This window comes from Coregonus lavaretus, assembly GCF_964263955.1.
Source record: "Coregonus lavaretus genome assembly, chromosome: 1".
Classification (NCBI taxonomy): domain Eukaryota; kingdom Metazoa; phylum Chordata; class Actinopteri; order Salmoniformes; family Salmonidae; genus Coregonus; species Coregonus lavaretus.
In genome coordinates this window covers 28,688,507-28,715,252 of record NC_139988.1, presented here as the reverse complement: position 1 = coordinate 28,715,252, position 26,746 = coordinate 28,688,507, and the positions used below count along the sequence as shown (strand labels likewise).

General features: G+C 46.7%; 1 protein-coding gene across 1 annotated transcript in view; it reads left to right on the top strand.

Moving 5' to 3' along the window:
• Nucleotides 1-26,485, top strand: part of LOC311108115 (pyridine nucleotide-disulfide oxidoreductase domain-containing protein 2-like) — a 41,089-nt gene extending 14,604 nt beyond the window's left edge. The window contains exons 6-16 of the mRNA XM_084150752.1: nt 49-202; nt 361-422; nt 17,509-17,606; nt 17,803-17,944; nt 18,235-18,369; nt 18,698-18,770; nt 23,661-23,814; nt 23,945-24,099; nt 24,308-24,414; nt 25,419-25,539; nt 26,354-26,485. Of these exons, the coding sequence (XP_084006878.1) occupies nt 49-202; nt 361-422; nt 17,509-17,606; nt 17,803-17,944; nt 18,235-18,369; nt 18,698-18,770; nt 23,661-23,814; nt 23,945-24,099; nt 24,308-24,414; nt 25,419-25,539; nt 26,354-26,424 (1,272 nt within the window). The 3' untranslated portion in view covers nt 26,425-26,485. The remainder of the gene's footprint in view (nt 1-48; nt 203-360; nt 423-17,508; nt 17,607-17,802; nt 17,945-18,234; nt 18,370-18,697; nt 18,771-23,660; nt 23,815-23,944; nt 24,100-24,307; nt 24,415-25,418; nt 25,540-26,353) is intronic.
• Nucleotides 26,486-26,746: the final 261 nt, after the last annotated feature.

The following is a 26,746-nucleotide window of genomic DNA, read 5'->3' as shown; positions in this document are numbered from 1 at the left end:
CACTCTCCCTCTTCGCTGCCCCCTCTTCCCCTCCTCCCCCCACCCCAGGCGTACCCAGAGTTTATAACCCACCTGGATAAGTTAGCGGTGGCCATCCACCCCCTCCTGGACTCGCCCCCAGTAGACATCGCAGGGTTAACCGGGGGGCCCCTGAGGAAGAGGATGGCAGCACTGAGGAGTGCCTTGCCCCTCGTCCAATGTGGTACTAAGTTGTTTTCCTACACGTTTTTATGATGAATAAACACAGCTGAATTGTTAAATAATGACTGTATTATTTATATTACAATACCTCTGTTTTTTATTTTGCAATATATTAAATAATAATACTCACCTGTGCTGTTGTTTGTTGTGTGTTGACAGGTCTGAAACTTGGCAAGAACATTCCAGACTTCTATGAGATCATAACTGCACCAATAATGAAGGTTGGTAGACCACCTATATCACTTTGTTTCTTTCACTCATCATCACTTCAATTTAGACGGTGATTAGTAGAATGGTGTGAGTTGGCCTACTCACACTCTCCAGGACCACCCTTCTGCTTAGCAGGCATGGGGTCCATTCAGACTGAATTTCTGCTGTGTAACTCCTGTGTTCCCTTTCAGTTGGTCACTCGGTATATTCTATGGGGTGTCAACAACCAATCATATTCACCTGAAGAAAACTGAAATCACGCCTAACAGGCCAATGGATGCAGAGCCTGTCCTCAGAAGCCCTCCCTTCCTGGCTATAATACCGGGGGTCGCATTCATTTCATAAATTCTTCGCTCTTTAGCTCACCTGAAGGTAGAACGTGTCACGCTATTGACAAACTTTTCAAGAACACGAAGACTATGAGATTCGGCTGCTACATAGGTGTCTGTTAGTGGGGAGAGAGTACTTGTCCCCCTAGATGTTGCAAGTTTTGGGTCTTGGTATCGGTTTTTGTGTATGCAAGGCTCATTCCGGTTTCTCTGATCAGAGTCCGGATTCCGGGGATTATATACTATCCCTGGTTGGCTCTGGAGGATTTTCAGAGTGTGAATCGGATGACATCAGTGGCTTTGGATTCGGTGGGGGAGAGTGAACCATTGGTGGTTCATGCGCCTTTGAAGGAGCTGTGTCGTAGGGCGGTAGATCACCTGGGGGTGGATTGGACATCTTCTCCCCTGCAGAGGAGTTCCTCCAGGTTTGGGGGAAGGTATTTACCTCCAGTCCCTGCAGCGGTGAAGCGCCTCTTACCCCTGTTTAAAGATTTCGTAGATGAGCTAAAGGCAACCTGGGATTCCCTGTCATGCGTCAGTGTGTAGCGGTAGGACGGAGTCAGGCGCAGGACACAGAACTTAGTAAACAACGTACTTTACTTAACAAAAGTAACAAATCATATCTTCCACGCAGGGAAGAAAGCAAAACAATGAGCAGAACAATCACGCACAACACCATGAGGAAACCAGAGGGTAAAATAGGGAAACAAATTAACGTGATGGGAATCAGGTGTGTGCAATCAAGACAAAACAAGTGGAACACAGAAATATAGATCGGTGGCAGCTAGTACTCCGGTGACGACGAACGCCGAAGCTTGCCCGAGCAAGGAGGAGGGGCAGCCTTGGCTGAATTCATGACAGTACCCCTCACTTGACGCGCGGCTCCAGCCATGCGCAGACACCGGCCTCGGGGACGGCCAGGAGGATGCGGAGCAGGGCGAGTCGGATGACGACAGTGGAAATCCCTCAACAGGGAGGGATCGAGGATGTCCCTCCTAGGAACCCAGCACCGTTCCTCCGGACCGTACCCCTCCCACTCCACGAGATACTGCAGGCCCCCCACCCAACGCCTCGAATCCAGGATGGCACGGACCAAGTACGCCGGTGCCCCCTCGATGTCCAGTGGGGGCGGAGGAACCTCCCGCACCTGAGACTCCTGGAGCGGAACAGCTACCACCGGCCTGAGGAGAGACACATGGAACGAGGGGTTAATACGGTAATCAGGAGGGAGCTGTAACCTATAACATACCTCGTTCAATCTCCTCAGGACTTTAAATGGCCCCACAAACCGCTGACACAGCTTCCGGCAGGGCAGGCGACGGGGCAGGTTTCGGGTCGAGAGCCAGACCCGGTCCCCCGGTGCATACAGCGGGGCCTCACTGCGGTGGCGGTCGGCGCTCGCCTTCTGTCGCCTGATAGCCTGTTGCAGGTGTACATGGGAAGCGTTCCAGGTCTCCTTTGAGCACCGAAACCATTAATCCACCGCAGGTGCCTCGATCTGGCTGTGATGCCATTTTGCCAGGACCGGCTGATAACCTAGTACACACTGAAATGGAGACAGGTCAGAAGAGGAGTGGCGGAGAGAGTTTTGGGCCATCTCTGCCCAGGGGATGTACACCGACCAATCCCCCGGCCAGTCCTGGCAATATGACCTCAGAAACCTACCCACATCCTGGTTTACTCTCTCCACCTGCCCATTACTCTCGGGGTGAAACCCTGAGGTCAGGCTGATCGAGACCCCCAGATGGTCCATGAACGCCCTCCCTTGATGTGAACTGGGGACCCCGATCAGACACTATATCCTCAGGTACCCCGTAGTGCCGGAAGACGTGTGTAAACAGGGCCTCAGCAGTCTGTAGGGCCGTAGGGAGACCGGGCAAAGGAATGAGACGGCAGGACTTAGAAAACCGATGCACAGCGACTAAGATCGTGGTATTCCCCTGTGACGTGGGGAGGTCCATAACAAAATCCACCGATAGGTGTGACTACGGCTGTTGTGGAACGGGTAGAGGTTGTAATTTCCCTCTGGGCAGGTGTCTAGGTGCCTTGCACAGAGCGTCTGCCTTAGCATTCTGGGAACCTGGTCTGTACGAGAGGGTGAAAACAAAACGTGTGAAAAACATGGCCCACCTTGCCTAGTGAGGGTTCAGTCTCCTCGCCGCCCGGATGTACTCCAGATTGCAGTGGTCAGTCCAAATGAGAAAATAGTGTTTTGCCCCCTCAAGCCAATGTCTCCACTCCTTCAGAGCCTTAACAACAGCTAACAGCTCCCGGTCCCCCACATCATAGTTTCGCTCCGCCGGGCTGAGCTTCTTCGAAAAAAAAGCACAGGACCGGAGCTTTGGTGGCGTACCCGAGCGCTGAGACAGTACAGCTCCTATCCCAGCCTCGGACGCGTCCACCTCGACTATGAATGCCAAGGAAGGATCCGGTTGAGCCAGCACGGGAGCCGAGGTGAACAGAGCCTTCAGGTGACCAAAAGCCCTGTCCGCCTCAGCTGACCACTGCAGGAGCACCGGTCCCCCCCTTCAGCAAGGAGGTAATGGGAGCCGCTACCTGACCAAAGCCCCGGATAAACCTCTGGTAGTAGTTGGCAAACCCTAAAAATCGCTGCACTTCCTTTACCGTGGTTGGAGTCGGCCAATTACACAAGGCTGAAATGCGGTCATTTTCCATCTCCACCCCTGACGCGGACAGGCGGTATCCTAAGAAGGAGACGGACTGTTGAAAGAACAGACATTTCTCAGCCTTGACGTACAGGTCATGTTCCAACAGTCGACCAAGCACCCTGCGCACCAGGGACACATGCTCGGCCCGTGTAGCGGAGTAGATGAGAATATAATCTATACACACCACTACACCCTGTCCGTACAGGTCCCTGAAAATCTCAGCGACAAAGGATTGGAAGACTGAGGGAGCATTCATCAACCCGTACGGCATGATGAGGTACTCATAGTGCCCAGAGGTGGTAGTAAATGCCGTCTTCCACTCATCCACCTCCCGGATACGCACCAGGATGTATGCGCTCCTGAGATCCAATTTGGTGAAGAAGCGCACCCTGTGCAATGACTCCATCATACTCGCAATGAGCGGTAGTGGATAACTGTACCTAACAGTTATCTGATTGAGACCTCGATAGTCAATGCACGGGCGCAACCCTCCATCCTTCTTCACAAAAAAGAAACTTGAGGAAGCAGGGGAAGTGGAAGGCCGACTGTATCCCTGTCCCAGAGATTCGGAGACATATGATTTCATAGCCGCCGTTTCCTCCTGTGACCGAGGATACACGTGACTCCGAGGAACTGCAGCGCCCTCCCGGAGATTTATCGCACAATCCCCCTGTCGATGGGGTGGTAATTGAGTTGCCTTCCTTTTACAGAAGGCGAGAGCCAAATCGGCATATTCGGGGGGAATGTGCATAGTGGAGACCTGGTTTGGACTCTCCACCGTCATTGCACCTACGGAAACACCTATACACCTCCCCGAGCACTGCCGTGACCATCCCTTGAGAGCCCTCTGTTGCCACGAAATATTGGGGTCATGAGAGGCTAACCAGGGAAGCCCCAACACCACGGGAAATGCAGGACAATCGATCAGGAAGAGACTGATTCTCTCCTCATGACCCTCCTGCGTTTTCATCCAGAGTGTGACCTCCCTAATCAGGCCTGACCCTAAAGGACGACAATCTAAGGCATGTATAGGGAAGGGCACATCAACAGGACAAATAGGAATCCCTAATTTATGTGCAAATAGACGGTCTATAGAATTCCCAGCTGCGCCTGAATCTACGAGCGCCTTATGCTGGGAATGCGGGGAAAACTCAGGAAATTTGACGTGAACACACATGTGAGCAACAGGGAGCTCTGGGTGAGTCGGGTGCCTGCTCATCTGGGATGGTCCTCCAGTGCCCTGCCTGCTGCCTCGATTCCCTGAGGACCCTTTCCAGCACCGACCAGCAGTGTGTCCTCTGCGGCCACAGTTGGTGCAGGAAACAGCCCCCCTTCCAATAACCCTTAAATCAGCACCTCCGAGCTCCATCGGTGTTGGGTCGGATGTGCTGGGAGATGGACTGGACGGACCCTGATCTGGACGTCCGCGGGTGACAAACAGGTTATCCAGCCGTATAGATAAGTCCACCAGCTGGTCCAGGTTGAGGGTGGTGTCCCTGCAGGCCAGCTCTCAACGAATGTCCTCCCATAGGCTGCATCTGTAATGGTCGATAAGGGCCCTCTCATTCCATCCTGCGCTGGCTGCCAAGGACCTGAAGTCCAGTGCGAAGTCCTGTGCACTCCTCCTCCCCTGTTTAGGTGGAACAACCATTCCCCCGCCGCTCTCCCCTCCGGTGGATGATCAAATACTGCCTGGAAGCGGCGGGTGAAATCCTCATAGCGCACCGATGCTGCGTCCATACCTCCCCACTCAGCGTTGGCCCACTCGAGCGCTTTCCCCGACAGACAGGAGATGAGGGCGGACGCGCTCTCGTATCCCGAGGGAGCCGGGTGGATGGTTGCTAGGTAAAGCTTCACCTGGAGCAGAAACCCCTGGCACCCGGCAGCTGTTCCATCATATGCCCTCGGGAGCGAGAGCCGAATCCCACTGGATCCAGGTGGTGAAGGAGTAGACAGCGATGTGGGGGGATTTGTAGTGGTAGGAGGTGTAGGCAAACCCCCTCTCTCCCATCGCTCCATCGACTGTAGTACTCGATCCATGGCTGTGCCGAGAGTCTGTAGCATGGTTGAGTGCTGCTGGATGCATTCCTCCACTGATCCTGGAGGAATGGATGTGCCTGCTGACTCCATTATGGGTGCGTGATTCTGTCATGCGTCAGTGTGTAGCGGCAGGACGGAGTCAGGCGCAGGACACAGAACTTAGTAAACAACATACTTTACTTAACAAAAGTAACAGAGCATATCTTCCACGCAGGGAAGAAAATACCACCTCACAAGAAAGACAGCAAAACAACGAACAATCACGCACAACACCATGAGGAAACCAGAGGGTAAAATAGGGAAACAAATTTACGTGATGGGAATCAGGTGTGTGCAATCAAGACAAAACAAGTGGAACACAGAAACATAGATCGGTGGCAGCTAGTACTCCGGTGACGACGAACGGCGAAGCCTGCCCGAGCAAGGAGGAGGGGCAGCCTTGGCTGACACACGGTTGTCAGACACACGGTTGTCAAGAGTGGTGGATATGAAAACAAACATGACAAAAAATAAACAAATTATCCCAGTCCTCATGGTGGCGCTGTGCCCCTTCAGGAGATACTTTAAAGATAATTTAGCAAATATTTGTCTTACTTTTAACTCTGCATTGTTGGGAATGGGATCGTAAGTAAGCATTTCACGGCAAAGTCTACACCTATTGTATTTGGCGGATGTGACCAATAACATTTTATTTGATTTTGATTATATTTAATGTATGGGAGACTGGCAGCGTGCTCCGTCCAGTGGCAGGCATGCGCAGTTTCACTATGGGTGATGAGGGCAGTGCCGAGGGGGTACGGTTTGCAGTTCGCTGTGTGTCCTCCTCCTTTTCGTGGCATCATTACGTCAATGGTCCTCGAGGTCCTAGCACCTGTCTTGAGAGGAGATTTCCTCTCTCCTTCAAAAGCAGGCAATTCGGGTGGTCCCCATGTTAGAAGTACGGAGTGGTTGATACTGCCGGTCCTTCTTAGTTCCCAAGTCCCATCCTGGACTTGCGTGTTTTAAATAAGCACGTCACAGGTTTGCAATTTCAAAATGCTCAGAATTTGCCGGCTATTGCAGTCGGTGCGTCCCAGCGATTGGTTCACGTCCATAGATCTGAAGGATGCGTAATTTCATGTGGCTGTACATCCTCCCCAAGTTTCTGAGGAGAGTGTGGCCTACAAGTTTCTGGTGCTGCCTTTTGGGCTCTCCCTATCACCCGCACCTTTTCTATGGTGCCAGGGGATCAGAGTATTGGCCTATCTGGACGATTGGCTGGTCGTAGCGGAGTCGAGGGAACAGTTGGAGCTCCACACTGCCACGCTGGTTTCCCATATTCAGTCTCTGGTGTTCATAGTGATTACAAGAAAAGTTGTTTGACTCCGGCTCAGTGCATTCAGTTTCTGGGCCTCGTTCTGGACTCGGTTCTGAATCCTGTGTTTTTTCCCCAAAAGAGAAGGGTTGCATTCTGTCTCTGTCTGGCACGGTTTCAGCTGGGGCACTTGGTGCCTTTTCGCTTGTGCCTGCGTTTATTGGGTCTGATGGCTTCTATGATAGCTGTGGTGCCTCGGGGACTTCTGTTGATGTGTCTCTTTCAGCGCTGGGTGATTGCTACGCATCTGGACGCATCTCGCCACTGCCATCGGTTGCTCAAGGTATCCCCGCCGTGCCTAAGGGCGTTGACTCCCTGGATGGACCCGCGACTGCTGTTGCAGGGGGTTCTCATGGGCTGGGTAGTGTCCCGCAGGGTGATCACGACAGACACATCCTTACTGGGATGGGGAGCGCTGTGGGTGGGCTACTCGGAAAGAGGGATTTGGTCAACAGTGCAAAGGGTGCTCCATATCTATCACCTAGAGCACATATGTCAGAGTCAAGGCCCGCGGGCCACATCCGGCCCGCGAGAAGGTTTTTTACGGCCCCTGGGATGATCTTGATTTATTATTAGAACCGGCCCGCAGACCGCAGCAAGCCGGCAGCCCGCAGATCTTTTACACGCACCAATACTACATTTCCCACAATGCAACGGTGACGCACCGAGCAGTAGGCTGCTTCATTTCAATATTTATTGGCACAGCAGTCGTCAGCATCACAGTAAAATTAACTTTCAGATACCCATCAAAAATGGCAAAACGGAAGGTGGACACTGAGAACCGGGGGTTTCAAACAAGGTGGGAGTCGGAGTATATGTTCACGGAGGTAGCTGGAAAACCTGTGTGTCTTCTGTGTGGAGAAAGTGTGGCGGTACTGAAAGAGTATAATCTGAGACGACATTATGAAACGAAACACGCGGACAAAAACAAGAATATGGACATGGAACAAAGGCTACAAAAGGCAGAGGAATTAAAACGAGGCCTCAAATCTCGACAGGCTCTGTTCAAAAAAGCCAAATCACAAGGCCAGGCTGCTGTCAAGGCCAGTTTTATTTTGGCAGAAGAGATCGCTAAATCAGCCCGGCCATTTACGGAGGGGGATTTCATCAAAAACTGCATGATTAAAGTTTGTGACGAAGTTTGCCCAGAAAAAAGGCAACTCTTTTTAAATGTGAGTCTGAGCAGAAACACCATTGCCGAGAGAGTAGACCAGTTGTCCATCAATCTAAAAGAGCAGCTTGTGAAAAAGGGAAAAGATTTCATTGCATATTCCTTGGCTGTGGATGAGAGCACCGACATTTCTGACATTGCCCAGTTGTCAATTTTCATCCGCGGAGTGGACTCCAGCCTAAGCGTGACAGAGGAGTTTTTGGCTTTACGTCCTATGCATGGCACAACTACGGGGCATGATTTGTATGAAGAGGTGTCAAGATGTGTAAATGAGATGGAGCTGCCTTGGGAAAAACTCGTGGGTTTGACAACCGACGGAGCACCTGCGATGTGTGGACACAGGAGCGGACTGGTGGCGAAGATACGGGAAAAGATGCAAGAGGAAAACGCGACAGGTGAGCTGACAGCTTATCATTGTATCATACACCAGGAAGCGTTGTGCGGTAAAGCCTTGAAAATGGAGCATGTAATGAGCATCATCACGCGCACAGTTAACTTTATCAGAGCCAAAGGTTTGAATCACCGCATGTTACTTCTCCTTAAACAAAGTGTTGTTTTTGATTAATAGATTTTTGCACTTTATTTTATTGTATTTCAATCCAATTATATTTTAAAAATATTTCAGTTGAGTGGATGATAGAAAATTGCTATTATTGTTTTTTTCTTTGAAGTAAATTTAGCCCACTTTTGCTAAAATAGAAAATATAGGCTACTGATGGTGCCTTGAATACCGGTTTCTTTCATTTAATGTTCATGTTATGGGGATTTTTATATAAAGGAAATTTGTCTTTTGTGTCTGTTGAAAATTAAAGATTACTGACAGAGCCATAAGAAAATATTGCTTTATTTATCTGATCATATTGGAATATATTTGTTAGGTTTTCAGTAGGTTCAATTAGGTTCACTAGACTATATGCGTCATTTAAAAATTTTTCAATGAACATTCGAACAGTCCGGCCCTCGGCTTGTAGCTAAATGTTTTATTTGGCCCTCCGTCCATTTGACTTTGACACCCCTGACCTAGAGCTACTGACTTTTTTGCTAGCGCTGAAGCATTTCCTTCAGATGTTGGAGGGACAGCATGTGTTGATAAGGCCTGACAACAGGATGGTGGTGGCGTACTGAAAACAGGCAAGGGGGGTACGCAGTCTCTCTCTCTCTCCTATACCTGGCCAGTTATCTGCTCATATGGAGCAGTGCGCATTTCCTGTCACTCAGAGTGACGCATCTTCCCGGATTTATCAACGTGGGTGCGGATCTACTTTCCAGGTGGTGGGGTCTTATCACCCCTCGGTGGTTTCCCAGATATGGGACTAGGGCTGTTATGTAACCGTATTACCGCCATACCTGCAGTCACGAGTCATGACCGCAGTCAAATTCCATGTGACCGTTTAGTCACAGTAATTAGGCTTTTCCAAAACTGCCCTCTGATGCTGCTGATGGTCATTAGTAGCCTGCCAAACTTGATAACTGCCAGTCGCTAATGGCCTGGTACTCAGCACTCTATTGTCCCTCTAATCACTCTGACATCAATGCAAATGTTATCGAAAATCAAATCAAACACTTCATGAGAGCCCATGAGCTCATATTGCGTGACATTTCTATAGTCTATGCAATTGCGTGAGAAAAGTTTTGATGGCCTCTATTAAAAAGAGGAGGATCCGTTCTCAACTTTCCTAATATTAAGCACATTGCTTCCCTTTACAACAGGAGTATAGCCTACCTGACTGGCATGAAAATGAACCACAGGAGAAGCGTCCTCCATTTGCTATTTAAGTGCATAGATTACATGTGTTTGTCCCCTGCCCTTGTTCCAACAGGTGCATGATAAACTAATTTCACACATATATGATTTAGTATATGTAAAGACAAGATTAAATTAAGAATAGTCTGATGGGTGACAATGGTATTGTTAAGTTTGAAGGATAGAAACGACCACTGTACTTGTTTAATCCTAACGTCAGCTGAACAATATAGAACGTGGGGCTTAACATAACCCCATGGTCAACCACTGTAACAATAACATTTCGCGTGACTGTCCTACTGTACCCCCCCCCCCCCCCAATTCAGAGGAACCTAGGTGTGGAACTCTATCACAAAGTCACGGAAACGCCCAGGCCTGGTATGAGTGCGGACTGGCTGGGGCTCAGGCGCATTTACAGCTACTTCAGGCGTCCAGCCAGACGGCAGGGTTGGGTGTGTTAACCCCTGGGCCGGGAGGTGCTTGTACTTTGCGAAGATGGCTAGCATGGCAGCGTGAACCATCTGAAAGCTGGAATTTGGCTGGTCCAAGCGGCCGTCTGACCTGAACAGGGTTTGACCAGAAGGACTGGAGCTTGTTGTCGCGGTTGGGCCGTCTGATCCTGACCCAGTCGGAGGCGGCTATGACAGGTGGTCTAACCCGCTGTAACTTGTCAAAATTGTCTTTCATCCACTGCTGGTGGGCCTTGTATGTTGCTCGAGCATTGTGAGTACTACTTAAGTAGTTTTTGGGGGTATCTGTACTTTACTTTACTATTTTTTGACTACTTTTACTTTTACTTCACTATATTCCTAAAGAAAATAATGTACTTTTTACTCCATACATCCCTGACACACAAAAGTACTCGTTACATTTTTAATGCTTAGCAGGACAGGAAAATTGTCTATTTCACACACCTATCAAGAGAACATCCCTGGTCATCCCTACTGCCTCTGATCTGGCGGACTCACTAAACACATGCTTTGTTTGTAAATGGTGTTGGAGTGTGTCCCTGGCTATCCGTAAAGTAAAAAAAGGGTGCTGTCTGTTATGCTTAATATAAGGAATTTGAAATGATTTATACTTTTACTTTTGATACTTAAGTATATTTTAGCAATTACATTTACTTTTGATCCTTAAGTATATTTAAAACCAAGTACTTTTAGACTTTTAATCAAGTAGTATTTTACTGGATGACTTTCACCTGAGTCGTTTTCTATTAAGTTATCTTTACGTTTACTCAAGTATGAGAATTGGGTACTTTTTCCACCACTGATTGTGAGTGGGTGGTTGAGTCAGAGGAGGGTGAGGATGAGGCCGGAGTCTGTCCAGGGACAGCTACAGCTCACTTCCCAGCATGAGGGACGCTGGGGAGACTCCTGTGGTGGACTGCTGCGTGGCACGATAGTGCAGCAGTGTTTGGAGCAGGATGGTGGCGAACGTGCACCCTAGTGCGAGGTGGGCCCTGAAGCCATTCTTGAGCGTCTGGCTGAAACACTCAACCCCCCCGTTCCCCTGGGGGTGGTAGTACGCTGTGCGCATGTGGCAAATCCCCTTCCCTTCCAGGTAGGAAGATAACTCGTTGGACACTAGCTGGGGGCCATTGTCAGTGGTGATGGCCTTAGTTAGTGTGACGAAGTGTGACTCAAGAATGTCTATAATCACCAAGGTTGTGACCGAGCCAACCGGCATCACCTCGGGCCACTTGGAGTGGAGGACGTAGGTCACCACTAGAAACCTCTGGTGATGCGGGACTCCATGGAGTTCCCCACGAATGTCGAGCTGCAGATGTTACCAAGGGCGGCACGTCGATTCAAGTGGCTGCAGGGGGGATGGGATGGGATGGGGGCCTTGTTTTCCCGCTAACAAGGCAGGCGGGGCAGTCCCTGACCAGAGCCTCGATATTCCTGTCGATGCCTGGCCTACACACCAGGTCGCGACATCTTTGCTTGAGCCTGACTATGCTCAAGTGGCCCTCGTGCGCCATAGCAAGCACACGCGCACGAAGAGCACTTGGGACCACAGCGCAGAGCCCTCGCGAGATACAGGTGTCGTTCCAGCAGGACAGCTCCTCTCAGACCTTGAAGTACGGCGACAGCTCCTCTGGCGCTTTGTTGGGCCAGCCCTGTGTGATGAAGGTCACCAGCTTGGGGTTGTCTGCTGATGCCTGCTGGAGCTCCTATAGTGTTCGAGTGGAGTGGGCAAATCCCCTCAGCAGAGAGGCGAAATCACACAAAGTCAATGGCAGGGGTGGAGAAGAAACAGGTGGTGTTTTGCAGGTGCAGTGAACACGCTGTGTAGGCGCTCATCATGGATCCTGATGGTGGGCCCGTGAACAACGATGCCATCGAGGTAGATGGGCACCCCTGGGATCCCCGCGAAGAAAGACATCATGATCTTTTGGAAGCAGCTGGGGGCAGAGCTTAATCCAAATGCCATGCGCTTGTAGCGAAAGACCCCTAAGTGGATGATGAACGCTGTGAGGTTGCGGCTGCTGGGGTGTAGCAGCACCTGTAGGTATCCCTGACGGAGGTCCCACTTGGTGAACACAGTGGAGCCGTAGAACAGGGCAGTGAACTCTTCTGAAGTGGGCAGGGGGTATTTGTCTGGGATGATGGCCTTATTTGCTGCTGCAAGGTCCACACAGGTACGCAGGCCCCTGATTTATTTTTTACAACCACCAGGTTTGTGATGCAGGGGGATGCATCGATAGGCTTTATGATGTCTTCCTCTAGCTGGCGCCGGAGCTCATAAAATCGATGTCTGCATGCAGGGCCAGTGGGACGCAGTGTAGAGGTTGTATGACGGGGGTCTCCACTTGAGGGTGGGGCATCTGCATGTATAGTGTCAGAGCGGTCCGTGTCAGTGAGAGCGAGTGGCTGGAGAGAGGAGGCTAGCTTTGCAGCACATTCTGCCGCAGACTCCACTTGAAAAGCCAGCTGGAGTGCCTTTGCCAGTGACAAATCATCAGGTTCGGGTAATAGTCTTTCACGTACTTTCTCGTTGTTTGTATGCTCGATTACTTGGTCATGGACCATTTCGTCCTGCAGTGCCCCAAATCTAAACGAGCTAGGTAAGCCCCGTAGATTTGCCACATACTGGTGTACAGACTCACCAGGCAGCTGATGGCGCCGTCGGAACAGAAACTGACGGAGAATGGCACTTTGTGGTGTAGAGAAGTGTGTCTCCAAGAGAGCCACAGCATCACCATATTTTTCAGCATAACCGAGTGTCCCGAACACACGCTGTCCCTCTGCCCCTAGGCAGTGTAGCAGCAGTGCTTTTAGCCTAGCATCACTCACGTCTAGTAAGCCCAGCGCAGTAATGTTTGTTTGAAAAAATTGAATCCAGCGAGGGAGAGGGTGGTTGGAGGGAAAATGCAGTCATCCTAGTCGCCAAATGTTAAGTTTGAAGGTTAGAAACAACCACAGGTGTCAGAGATAACTGTACTCGTTTAATCATACCGTCAACTGAACAATACAGAACGTAACATAACCCTAGGGTCAACCACTGTAACAATAACGTCTCGGGTGACTGTCCTACTGTACAGACATAACAATTATCACTTGTGAATGATGTATTATCACTTGTGTGCAGTAAGGCAAGAAACAGCGCATGCCTTTTTTTGGCTACTTTTTCAAATCATAGTCGCCTAGCCCATAGGCCTATAAGGTTTGTATCACAACTAAAGTGGCCAAATAACTCCAAACGTAGCCTATAAGCCTAGGACCCCCTGGAACATAGTTAGAGAGCACATAGCCTACAGAGCCTAGTGAAACATGTGTTCTTATAAACTCAGTCATTGTGCAATCGCGTGTGAAAACAGAGTTTTTACTGGCCACTATTTAAAAGAGGATCCTACCTTTCTCATACTGTGGTATTTATTTCATTTTCATCATTTAGCAGACGCTCTTATCCAGAGCAACTGGGGTTAAGTGCCTTGCTCAAGGGCAAATCAACAGATATTTCACCTAGTCGGCTTGGGGATTTGAACCAGCAACCTTTCAGTTGGCCCAGTGTCATCCGTGTTAGGGGAGGGTTTGGCCGGGGGGGCTTTACTTGGCTCATCGCACTCTAGCAACTCCTTGTTGCGGGCCGGGCGCCTGCAGGCTGACCTCGGTCAGTTGAACGGTGTTTCCTCCGACACATTGGTGCGGCTGGTTAAGCGGGTGGGGTTTGGTGGGTCATGTTTCGGAGGACGCATGACTCAACCTTCGACTCCCGAGCCTGTTGGGGAGTTGCAGCGATGAGACAAGATTGAAATTGTGGAGAAAAAGAGGCAAAAAAATGTACAATTATAATGCACCTTTATAATAAAGCATTACATGCATAATCGCATTTGCAGACTTATGTAAGATAGCCTATTATTCCTGATGTGATGAGTAGATTGGATAGTCATAATTTAGGCTAATAATATAACTCAATCACTGTTTGCAAAAAAAAAAAAAACTTCAATGCATGGCTGAGCGCATATAGCTCAATTAAGTTGACAATTTTGTCAATAACAAAAGTTTCTCAATACTTTGTTATATACCCTTTGTTGGCAATGACACAGGTCAAACGTTTTCTGTAAGTCTTCACAAGGTTTTCACACACTGTTGCTGGTATTTTGGCCCATTCCTCCATGCAGATCTCCTCTAGAGCAGTGATGTTTTGGGGCTGTCGCTGGGCAAAACGGACTTTCAACTCCCTCCAAAGATTTTCTATGGGGTTCAGATCTGGAGACTGGCTAGGCCACTCCAGGACCTTGAAATGCTTCTTACGAAGCCACTCCTTCGTTGCCCGGGCGGTGTGTTTGGGATCATTGTCATGCTGAAAGACCCAGCCACGTTTCATCTTCAATGCCCTTGCTGATGGAAGGAGGTTTTCACTCAAAATCTCACAATACATAGCCCCATTCATTCTTTCCTTTACACGGATGAGTCGTCCTGGTCCCTTTGCAGAAAAACAGCCCCAAAGCATGATGTTTCCACCCCCATGCTTCACAGTAGGTATGGTGTTCTTTGGATGCAACTCAGCATTCTTTGTCCTCCAAACACGACGAGTTGAGTTTTTACCAAAAAGTTATATTTTGGTTTCATCTGACCATATGACATTCTCCCAATCCTCTTCTGGATCATCCAAATGCACTCTAGCAAACTTCAGACGGGCCTGGACATGTACTGGCTTAAGCAGGGGGACACGTCTGGCACTGCAGGATTTGAGTCCCTGGCGGCGTACTGTGTTACTGATGGTAGGCTTTGTTACTTTGGTCCCAGCTCTCTGCAGGTCATTCACTAGGTCCCCCCGTGTGGTTCTGGGATTTTTGCTCACCGTTCTTGTGATCATTTTGACCCCACGGGGTGAGATCTTGCATGGAGCCCCAGATCGAGGGAGATTATCAGTGGTCTTGTATGTCTTCCATTTCCTAATAATTGCTCCCACAGTTGATTTCTTCAAACCAAGCTGCTTACCTATTGCAGATTCAGTCTTCCCAGCCTGGTGCAGGTCTACAATTTTGTTTCTGGTGTCCTTTGACAGCTCTTTGGTCTTGGCCATAGTGGAGTTTGGAGTGTGACTGTTTGAGGTTGTGGACAGGTGTCTTTTATACTGATAACAAGTTCAAACAGGTGCCATTAATACAGGTAACGAGTGGAGGACAGAGGAGCCTCTTAAAGAAGAAGTTACAGGTCTGTGAGAGCCAGAAATCTTGCTTGTTTGTAGGTGACCAAATACTTATTTTCCACCATAATTTGCAAATAAATTCATTAAAAATCTTACAATGTGACTTTCTGGAATTTTTTTCTCAATTTGTCTGTCATAGTTGACGTGTACCTATGATGAAAATTACAGGCCTCTCTCATCTTTTTAAGTGGGAGAACTTGCACAATTGGTGGCTGACTAAATACCTTTTTCCCCCACTGTATATTAGGAAGCTATATGTAAAGATCGGATTAAATTCATAATAGTCTGATAGAACATTATCAAGCACTTGTCAAATTGTGAATGAGAGACTGATGAAGTGTGTGCAGCCTGCGCAAGAAACAGAGCAGAGCTCATGCCTTTCATGCAACTTTTTTCAAGTCATCATTTGAGTCGCATCATGCAGCCTTCGAATGTATAAAACATAAAAATATATAGCCTAACGTTTGTATCACAACTAAAGTTGCATAAATAACTATAAATTAAGCATATAGGAGGACCTGTTTCTTTGTTAACAGCTTTAAACAGAATAGCCGCATGTGCTCACTCCCTAAGAAATCGTTTGGAGAAAATATAGTTTATATTTTATTCAGCTATGTTCATTTGTATTCTTCATACTTTAAAATTATATAAAATAATGCCAAAGAATTCTAAGCAAATCTTGTCTGCTAAATGAACTAGTGTAGCCCACAGCCAAATGGCATAGCCAGATCAGGGCCTAACATAAGGACAACTCAGAATATGCTATTCTGTTCTTCTGAAATAGGCTACATTTTCTTCATATCATGTTTCTATAGACCTGTCTAAAATAAATTATGGATTTATTGTGATGGTGTAGGCTATATTAAATTGATTTATTAGACTTTTTAAAATATAGATGTTCCAAAGGTCTGCATCAGTGGCTTGTGGGCTATGCGTGGAAGCCAGGAGATGTGTTTATGCTAATTAACAGTCAATTACCGTGAGACCGGCAGTTATTTGCATGACAAAATTTCATGACCACTATAGCCCTATATGGGACCGGTTCGTCAGGGCCGATGTAGATCTTTACTCAAGAAAACCTGCATTGTCGTCTGTTCATCTGAATGAGGGATCTGGGCGCTCCGTTGGGAATAGATGCTTTGGTGTATCAGTGGCCTCAGACCCTGCTCTATCCGATGGACCTAATTCAGTTGGCCCAGACAACCCTGGTTCCCGGAGATCATCCACGTGTTGGGCTGGGACCCGTGGAGGGTTCCGTGTCGTCAGGATCTATTGTCCCAGGCACCCACGACCGCAGATATGGCATCTGTGGTTGTATACATATGTTGTTTTGGACTTGGGCTCGCAATGTAAGTATTGTTCTTGGAACCATGGGTTCTATGGACTTGGGCTGCAGTGGCAGCGTGTCTGCACATAGCCAAATTGCAGCAGGTTCTGGTTCCCTATATGGGGCTCTGCCAGTTCAGGCTTCTCAGGGAAGTATTAGGGGAAAAGGTGGTTTCTGTAACCCATTTTTGGAGCTGGTGGAACTTGTGTGTGCTTGGGCTGCTGTGGGCCTCCTAGTTTGTACTCTGTGAGCCGGATTGGGCCGTGCTTGTATATCCCCATAGTATGTTATACCGAGTGACTGACTGAAAGGGAATGTACAGTTCTGAATATAACTACTGTTCCCTAAAGGAGGGAACGAGGTATAACATATTTTGGGCCTGTGCCGTCAGGTGATTTGAGCTCGCTGAAGAGCGGTACTGAATTGAGGAAATGAATGCGAGCCCTGGTATTTTAGCCAGGAAGGCGGGGCTTCCGAGGGCGCGCTCGGTATCCGTTGGGCGTGATTTCAGGTTTCTTCAGGTGAATACGATTGGTCGTTGACTCCCCCATAGTATGTTATACCTTGTTCCCTTCTACAGGGAACAGTAGTTATATTAATAACTATATGTTCTACTCTGTTTCTCAGATCCTGAACCGATGGTTTGAGTCAGAGCTGTCTATATAGCTACAATATTGAATAAGAATATTGACATTGCTGTCTAACCCTTCCTCATCTGATTCTAGTTGTGTCCATGTTGCAAAGCTTTACAGCGTCTTCTGTGCCTTGCTGAATATCTATGCTATTTATTTCTAATTCTCAGATCCTGAACCGTTGGTTTGAGTCTGAGCCTCTTAAAGCCACACTGGCTACAGATGCTGTGATAGGAGCTATGACCAGCCCTAACAGCCCGGGCAGTGGGTGAGACACAGACACAGACAGACAGACACAGACAGACAGACAGACAGACAGACAGACAGACAGACAGACAGACAGACAGACAGACAGACAGACAGACAGACACAGACACACACATCCCTCAGAATTAAATAGAACATTATATTGTATATATGGTGTGGACAATAAAGTTTCCAACTTTGTACCCACCCCCCTGCAGGTATGTCCTCCTTCATCATGTGATGGGGGAGCTGGAGAAGGAGAAGGGAGCGTGGGGTTATGTGGAGGGGGGCATGGGAGGGGTGTCCAAGGCCATCGCTAGCTCCGCCCGCTCCCACGGAGCAGACATCTTTACTGAACAGGTCAGCTGGCTGGATAAGCACTGCTCTCACATTTGTTCTATTCCATAGTGTTGTTCAGTTTATGATAAACTGTAATGGTCCAGCTGATTATAATATAATATATAATCATATTATAATACATAAACATACATACAACCATATAGGACAGATTTCATTTTCCCAGGAGTGGTTAACTAGTGGTTCCCTAGTTGGTAACTCAACCTTTTGAATATAATAGCTAATGGGTCATATAACGTGTTCTTGTGTGATATGTGTGTGTGGGGGTGTGCATGCATATGTGTGGGTTACAGGATGTGCATCAGGTCCTGGTAGGGTCAGATGGCAGTGCCAAGGGGGTGGTCCTGAAGGATGGCACAGAGATCCACAGCAGAGTGGTACTGTCCAACGCTACACCCTACGTCACATTTAAAACACTCACCCCTCAGGTAATGCATTTTACAGGTAACACACTTTCACATCTTAACACACCTCAAAACTGGTGATTAACTTTGATCTCCAGTCAGATTGAATGTGAGACTACAGAGTCTGGCAATGCGATACTGTCCTGTTGGAGAACAAGCTAAAAATTCCATAGCTCATATACATACATTACATAGATCAAACTTCATTCAAGATTCAGAAAAGACAATAGCCTATATACATTACATTCAGGAAGACAACAAAAATAGTACAACAAATATTGTGCTCAGAAGTGTAATATTGTGTTTGTGTCCTCTTACCTTAACCCTAACCCCTCTGTTTTTCTCCTCACAGAGTGCTCTTTCTCCAGCATTCATCAAAGCTGTAGATCAGATAGACTACACCTCCCCTGTCACTAAGATTAATGGTACGACCATTCTCATCTACCTCATACTTTTCTTTTGTGTTGTTGAACTACAGTACCAGTGAAAAGTTTGGACACGGCTACTCATTCAAGGGTTTTTCTTTATTTTTACTATTTTCTACTTTGTAGAATAATAGTGAAGAAATCTAAACTATGAAATAACACATATGGAATAATGTAGTAACCAAAAAAGTGTTAAACAAATCAAAATATATTTTAGATTTTAGATTCTTCAAATAGCCACCCTTTGCCTTCATGACAGCGTTACACACTCTTGGCATTCTCTCAACCAGCTTCACCTGGAATGCTTTTCCAACAGTCTTGAATGAGTTCCCACATATGCTTAGCACTTGTTGGCTGCTTTTCCTTCACTCTGCCGTCCGACTGAGTTGAGGTCGGGGAATTGTGGAGGCCAGGTCATCTGATGCAGCACTCCATCACTCTCCTTCTTGGTCAAATAGCCCTTACACAGCCTGGAGGTGTGTTGGGTCATTGTCCTGTTGAAAAACAAATGATAGTCCCACTAAGCCCAAACCAGATGGGATGGTGTATCGCTGCAGTATGCTCTGGTAGCCATGCTGGTTAAGTGTGCCTTGAATTCTAAATAAATCACAGACAGTGTCACCAGCAAAGCACCCCCACACCAAAACACCTCCTCCTCCATGCTTTACGGTGGGAACTACACATGCGGAGATCATCCGTTCACCCACACCGCGTCTCACAAAGACACGGCGGTTGGAACCAAAAATCCCCAATTCGGACTCCAGACCAAAGGACAAATTTCCACCAGTCTAATGTCCATTGCTCGTGTTTCTTGGCCCAAGCAGGTCTCTTCTTATTGGTGTCCTTTAGTAGTGGTTTTTTTGCAGCAATTCGACCTTGAAGTCTGATTCACACAGACACATCTCACCATCAACTGTTCAGATGGGACTGTGACTTGAGCTCTGTGAAGCATTTATTTGGGCTGCAATTTCTGAGGCTGGTAACTCTAATGAACTTATCCTCTGCAGCAGAGGTAACTCTGGGTCTTCCATTCCTGTGGTGGGCCTCATGAGAGCCAGTTTCATCATAGTGCTCAATGGTTTTTGCAACTGCACTTGAAGAAACTTTCAAAGTTCTTGAAATGTTCTGTATTGACTGACTTTCTTGTCTTAAAGTAATGATGGACTGTTGTTTCTCTTTGCTTATTTGAGCTGTTCTTGCATTAATATGGACTTGGTCTTTTACCAAATAGTGCTATCTTCTGTATACCGCCTCTACCTTGTCACAACACAACTGATTGGCTCAAACGCATTAAGAAATAAAGAAATTCCACAAATTAACTTTTAAGAAGGCAGACCTGTTAATTGAAATGCATTCCAGGTGACTACCACATGAAGCTGGTTGAGAGAATGCTAAGAGTGTGCAAAGCTGTCATCAAGGCAAAGGGTGGCTATTTGAATAATCTCAAATATAAAATATATTTTGATTTGTTTAACACTTTATTGGTTACTACATGATTCCATATGTGTTATTTCATAGTTTTGATCTCTTCACTGTTATTCTACAATGTAGAAAATAGTAAAAATAAAGAAAACCCTTGAATGAGTAGGTGTGTCCAAACTTCTCACTGGTAGTGTATATGGAGATAGTTTAGTGCCTAAAATAATGGGATAAATATACTGAACAAAAATATAAATGCAACAATTTCAACGATTTTACTGAATTACAGTTCATATAAGGAAATCAGTCAATTGAAATAAATGGGCCATAATCTATGGATTTTCACGACTGAGCAGGGGCGCAGCCATGGGTGGGCCTGTGAGGGCATATGCCCACCCCCTTGGGAGCCAGGCCCACCTACAGGGGAGCCAGGCCCAGCCAATCAGAATGAGCTTTTCCCCACAAAAGGGCTTTATTACAGACAGAAATACTCCTCAGTTTCATCAGCTGTCCGGGTGGCTGGTCTCAGAAGATCCCGCAGGTGAAGAAGCCAGATGTGGAGGTCCTGGGCTGGCGTGGTTACACATGGTCTGCGGTTGTGAGGCCAGTTGGACGTACTGCAAAATTATCTAAAACGACATTGGAGGCGGCTTATGGTAGAGAAATGAACATTCAATTGTCTGGCAACAGCTCTGGTGGACATTCCTTCAGTCAGCATGTCAATTGCACGCTCCCTCAAAACTTAAGACATTTGTGGTATTGTGTTGTGTGGCCTTTTATTGTCCCCAGCACAAGGTGCACCTGTGTAATGATCATGCTGTTTAATCAGTTTCTTGATATTCCACACCTGTCAGGTGGATGGATTATCTTGGTAAAGGAGAAATGCTCACTAATAGGGATGTAGATAAATGTGTTGTTCCATGTAGTGAACCTGTTATTCAACACGTTTCTATTGGCTAATAGCAATAATGTCAAATTCAATGTTTCATCAAATTTTTGTATACCTTTAGTGGTCTTAAAATTCAAAATCAAATAGCTAAGTTATCCTTGGTATGACCATCTTAAAAAAATTCCTTATGTTCGCTTAGAACCCCCCCTCCACTAGATTAGACAGGGCTTAGAATCTAGAGGGTTAAGAAATGTAGTTTACTGCGAGTTGTGTATGTGTGGACCAGTGGCGATTTTAGCATGTAAATGTTGGTGGTGCAAACAAAAAAAATGTTTTTAAGATGCATGCCAGCAAAGCCAATACACAACACAACACTAAACAATACATTAATTGCTCTATAATGGTGACAAATGGTGCCCACAAACTGTTAGGGCCTACATTGTGGTCCTTTGTAGCTCAACTGGTAGAGCACGGCGCTTGTAACGCCAAGGTAGTGGGTTCGATCCCCGGGACCACCCATACACAAAAATGTATGCACGCATGACTGTAAGTCGCTTTGGATAAAAGCGTCTGCTAAATGGCATATTATATTATATTATATATACATAAAGCTGTCCCAACAGCAGAGTCCCAACAGCAGTCCCAACACCTTACCACTGCTACACCTGGCTATCAGCGGAGCCTTGTCTGGCAGCGAAACAGTTCATTCAGACTCATTTACTGCCTTTTTTTAAAACATAGCTGATATGGCTGACATGCTTAAACAAATGTGGTTTCTACTGACAATTGAGATGTACAAACTATGGCATTAGAGAACGACGAGCGGATAAGAGGCAATCCGTAATTTCGATTAAGATATTAATGAGCGAGCTAGGACGGACGTAGTCAATATAACTATTTGTTCAGCACTTTTGAAATGTACAGCGACAGAATTCAGAACATGGGCCATTCTTACAGTATTCTCTCTGTACACCAAGTCAAAACCGTAGGATAAATAAAGGGGTCATATAAGCAGACAATGAAAGCTCTTACAATATTCAATGATTACATTTCTCTAAAACAGGCTATAGGCTACATGTGCACCACCAAGTCAGAACAGTAGGCTAAGTTAAGAGGGGGAAAGGGACCAAATTATTAGCGTGAGGCACATGGGCTACTAACAGCTTACTACACAACATACACTTAGTATTACTTTCTTAGCTACAGTATACATATCTCCCTGGCATATTACATCATAATGCAACAGCATACAATACATTTTTGGACTCACCTTGTTGTTCTGTGATCACTTGAACAGGAAGGTGGTGCGGCGGTCCCTGTTGTGGGCAAATTTTGTCATCAAACTTTGTCATCAATGTCTGGCATTCTCTGGATTTATGGTGCTTTCAAGACAACTGGGAACTCTGAAAAAAACAAGGTTGAATCATGACGTCAGTGATCTTCTTGTCGGAGATCTAGAAAGAGGCCCGAGTTCCCGACTTGGAATTCCGAGTTTGATGACCGTTCAAAACGTATTTTCCCAGTCGGAGCTCGTTTTTTTCAAAGTTCCCAGTTGTCTTGCACTCACTGAAGTCTGAGATTTCCCAATTATGAGTTTCCAGTTGTTTTGAACGCGGCAGAAGTCATGCTGGATTGACAGCATGGCCAATGTATCCAACCTTTTCTGGCCCATGATGTTGTCTGTGAATGTTTATCCTTTTAAGTTTGGAAAAGAGACCCTAGACCGATGAGCACTGATACGTTTTATCTATAATTTCACTTCTTATGACAAGGATTGAAAAGGATTTGCCAGTAGATTGTTGACTTGATTCATGATGATGACTGCTTGTCTAGCTTGCTAGCTAAGATTTTGAAAGTATGATGTTGACATGATCAGTCCAATCAAAGCTACGGTAGATATAACGTGATTTGACATCATCTTATCGGTGACCAATGACTTTGAGCCTTCTTGGATGGGGATTTCTAATGTAAATCTATGGCAGCACCCAAGGGACTTGAAGTTTTGAGCTCTTCCTGTAGATTTTGCGGTGCTGTGGTGTCCCCATGAGTGACAGAATACTGAGCCAATCACAGCGCAACTAGAGAACATTACCAACCCCTACGCTCCGTATTTTACTGAGCTAGGCTGAAACACCTGCATTTTGGAGCTGCCTTACTCAAGAAAGCTAAAAAGAGACCATGTTTGTACGCAGCTTTATTATCTCAATTATTATTTATTTTTTACATTTTTTGCGAACTGATATGTGACAGGTATTAATTAAAAACTCCACTTTGTCCATGACAGCCAACAGAGGCTCATCAGAACACACCCCTTCTTACATGTTTCTCTTGGGGTCAGTCTTCTCCAGGTGAACCAGGGCTTGAGCTGCTCTGCCCCAGCTGCCCTGAATGGCGGGTCGCCACTGGTGTGGACTCTATTTATATCTCTCTTTCTTCACTCTTTTTCCCTATTTCTCTGTCTTTGTCACCTCCTTCTCTCTTCTCTCATCACTTTTCTCTCTTCCTTATCTCTTCTCTGTTCTCTCTCTCTCTTTTTCTCTCGCTCTCTCTCTCACTCTCTTGCTCTCTTTTCTCTGTAACAGTGGCAGTGGATAAGCTTCCTGACTTCCTAGCGGCCCCCACACCAGACGGCAAGCCTGGACCACACCACCAGTGTTCCATCCACCTTAACTGTGAGAGTGTGGAGGTGTTACAGACAGCCTACAAAGACTGCAAGGAGGGACGGCCCTCGTCCAGGTACACACGCACACAGGCACGCACGTACGGACACACTCACATCCAGGGACACACACATGTCCATACAGGTTCACATACTGCACGCACGCTCGCACACACACACACATTCTTCCTTTTCTCTCCCCTACAGGCCCATGATCGAGATGACCATTCCATCGGTGTTGGACCCAACACTGGCGCCCCCTGGAAGTCATGTGGTGTCGCTGTTCACCCAGTTTACTCCATATCGTCTGGAGGGAGGGAGAGCGTGGACAGAACAGGACAGAGAGGCCTTCGCAGACTCAGGTTAGAACGCACACACACACACACGGACACACACACGCACACACGTGGAGACACTCTTAGAGCAGTTGCCACTGATGCTAGTAACAAAAACATTGTCACCCACCCAGAAAGTGTTCATCCTCAGTAGATTTTGTATAACATTTTACTGCTCATCACAGGCATTATTGAACCTATATGAAACTGACTATGTCTCTGTGTATCTGTGTAGCATTTAGCTGGATTGAGCAGTATGCCCCTGGGTTCAAATCCTCCATCGTTGGCAAAGACGTCCTGACTCCCCCTGACCTGGAGAGGATATTTGGCCTAACTGGAGGGGTATGTATGTGTGCTTGTGTGTGTGAAAATGTCTGTGTGTGTGACGGTTCACATCCAGAATGTACGTGCATATCTATATTTCAAGTCGATTTGCGAATAGCTAGTAGTAGAGTAGATAGTGTTCCACTGGGAGGTAGCATGGATTTATACAAGAAACTGATATGCATACCACCAAAACACAGGCTCTGAACCAGGAAGTGATTTACATAGGAGTGCTCTCTTCCTCCTGCTTTTTTTCGTCAGAGAGAGAGAGAGTGTGTATGTGTGCTAACTAACGGCATTGAACGGTTTATGGTTACCAACAGTTACCATGATACTGTCCGTCAGAATCAAAGTTCATATCTGCTATTCAAAGTAGTTCAAGCACTTGTTTCTCGTTCATGGCTCATTTTGCATGCTTAAACTACTGTGCGCTTTTACACTGCTGCTTTCACAAAGCCGATGAATGGACTCTGAAAGTGCAGTTTAAAGATTTAAGTCTAAGACTAGTGCAGTTAGTAAGTCCCAAGTTTATTACCAGCTTGACTATGTTCACTTTTTCAATCTCATCTACTCATTCACGGACTCAATTCCATTACTCATTTTTTCACTCAGTCCTGTTCTTTCCATTCTCTCAGTTCCCCATCAGGGGACGACCATAGAGACGTGGATGAGTGAGTCAAAGCCCCTGTCTTCTTAGTCATGCCTAAATGAGAAGTAGGGTTAGCAAAGTTATGCCCTAAACCCTTACTGTTCCCTCTGTTCCCTGATTTCAATCATCTATTCCCCCCCCCCTTCTCATGGATCTAGGCCTAGAGCAAATCCATATTATCAGAAACTCCCTAATCTACTTTGATGGCTAAGAGGTTCAATGGAATGGAATATGGTTGAAACTCTTCCTAGCCCATGCTCACACCAATCCAATGCTTTTAGATCATTGTGGGGAATTGAACAAGAGTGCACTTTAGGGAGAAGAGGGCAAATTGGACTTGGGTTTATGTAGAATGGTATTTTATCCTCCACAGAATATCTTCCACGGAGCAATGTCATTGGATCAGCTCTACCTCGCTCGACCTCTGCCCTCCCTTTCAGACTACCGTTCACCAATCAAAGGGCTTTATCTTTGTGGCAGCGGCTCCCATCCAGGTTTGTGATTGGGTGTAAATGGTTTATTGGAGTTCTATCTGATGCCAGCTCCTAGTCATTCTAATGTATGTGTGTGTGTGTGTACTGATGTAGGATCTTCATTCGAGCCAGTTTGCTACAGCAGGAAAATAATCCTGCAGCAACAGGAACTGTGAATTATTATGTCGAATATAATTAATGGACATTTTTGTAGGGTATATAATCAAGTCTGAAATGTCAAAATGGAAATGACAAACTTTGGAAGCCTTTATAAAACTCAAATACACTACAAAAGTTTGCAAATTCTCAGCAACCAAAGAGTGATCAAATTAAGACCCTACATCTGTGTGTGTGTGTGTGTCTGTGTGAGTATCTGCACGAGTGTGTTACACTTAGCACCAGATTTTTGGAGGTGTACAGTGATGTGACTTTTGGACCTTTGTACTGTGTTAGATACAACTTCTCTAAGATAAGATAACTTGGTCAATGGGGATATGTTACTGCTGTTACTGCAGCTGTTCTCATATGCAACACAAAGAAATAGAATTACTAAAATGGACACAGTTTTGTGTACTCTGTGACAGGAGAAAATGTTTGAGTGAGTGTGTGTTCTCAGTTGTGTGTGTGTGTGTTCCATTCTTAAGTAAGTGAATTAATGTACAGTATGTAGTCGTATATAGTGCTCAGGTGTATGTGTTAATTCTGTTCTCAGCTGAGTGTGTGGACCAGTACGAAGAAAAATAAAATGTATGCACTCTACTGTAAGTCGCTCTGGATAAGAGCGTCTGCTAAATGACTAAAATGTAAATGTAATAGTGTGTGTGTTTCTCCTAAGGTGGTGGAGTGATGGGGTCTCCAGGGTGGAATGCTGCTCTGGCTGCCATGGCTGACCTGAAATGTGGCTGAAACCTTAACCCGCTCTGGTGGGATGATGGGCGGGAGAGATAGATGGAGGGAGGGAGGGAGAGATGGATGGAGGGAGGGAGGGAGGGAGGGAGGGAGGGAGATATGGAGGGAGGGAGATATGGACATCCATGCCTATGTCTCAACACTGCCCTCCCAGCTATAGGTGCTTCATAGCCCGGTGCACCGTTTGGGCAGAGTTTTAACTTTAGGAATAATGAAATGATTTCAAATGTGCAAACTCTGCCCACCTGGTGCACTTGGTGAGCTAAAACGAACACTCTGTTTCTAGAGGAACGATCTCGCATCCACAGACCTCAACACC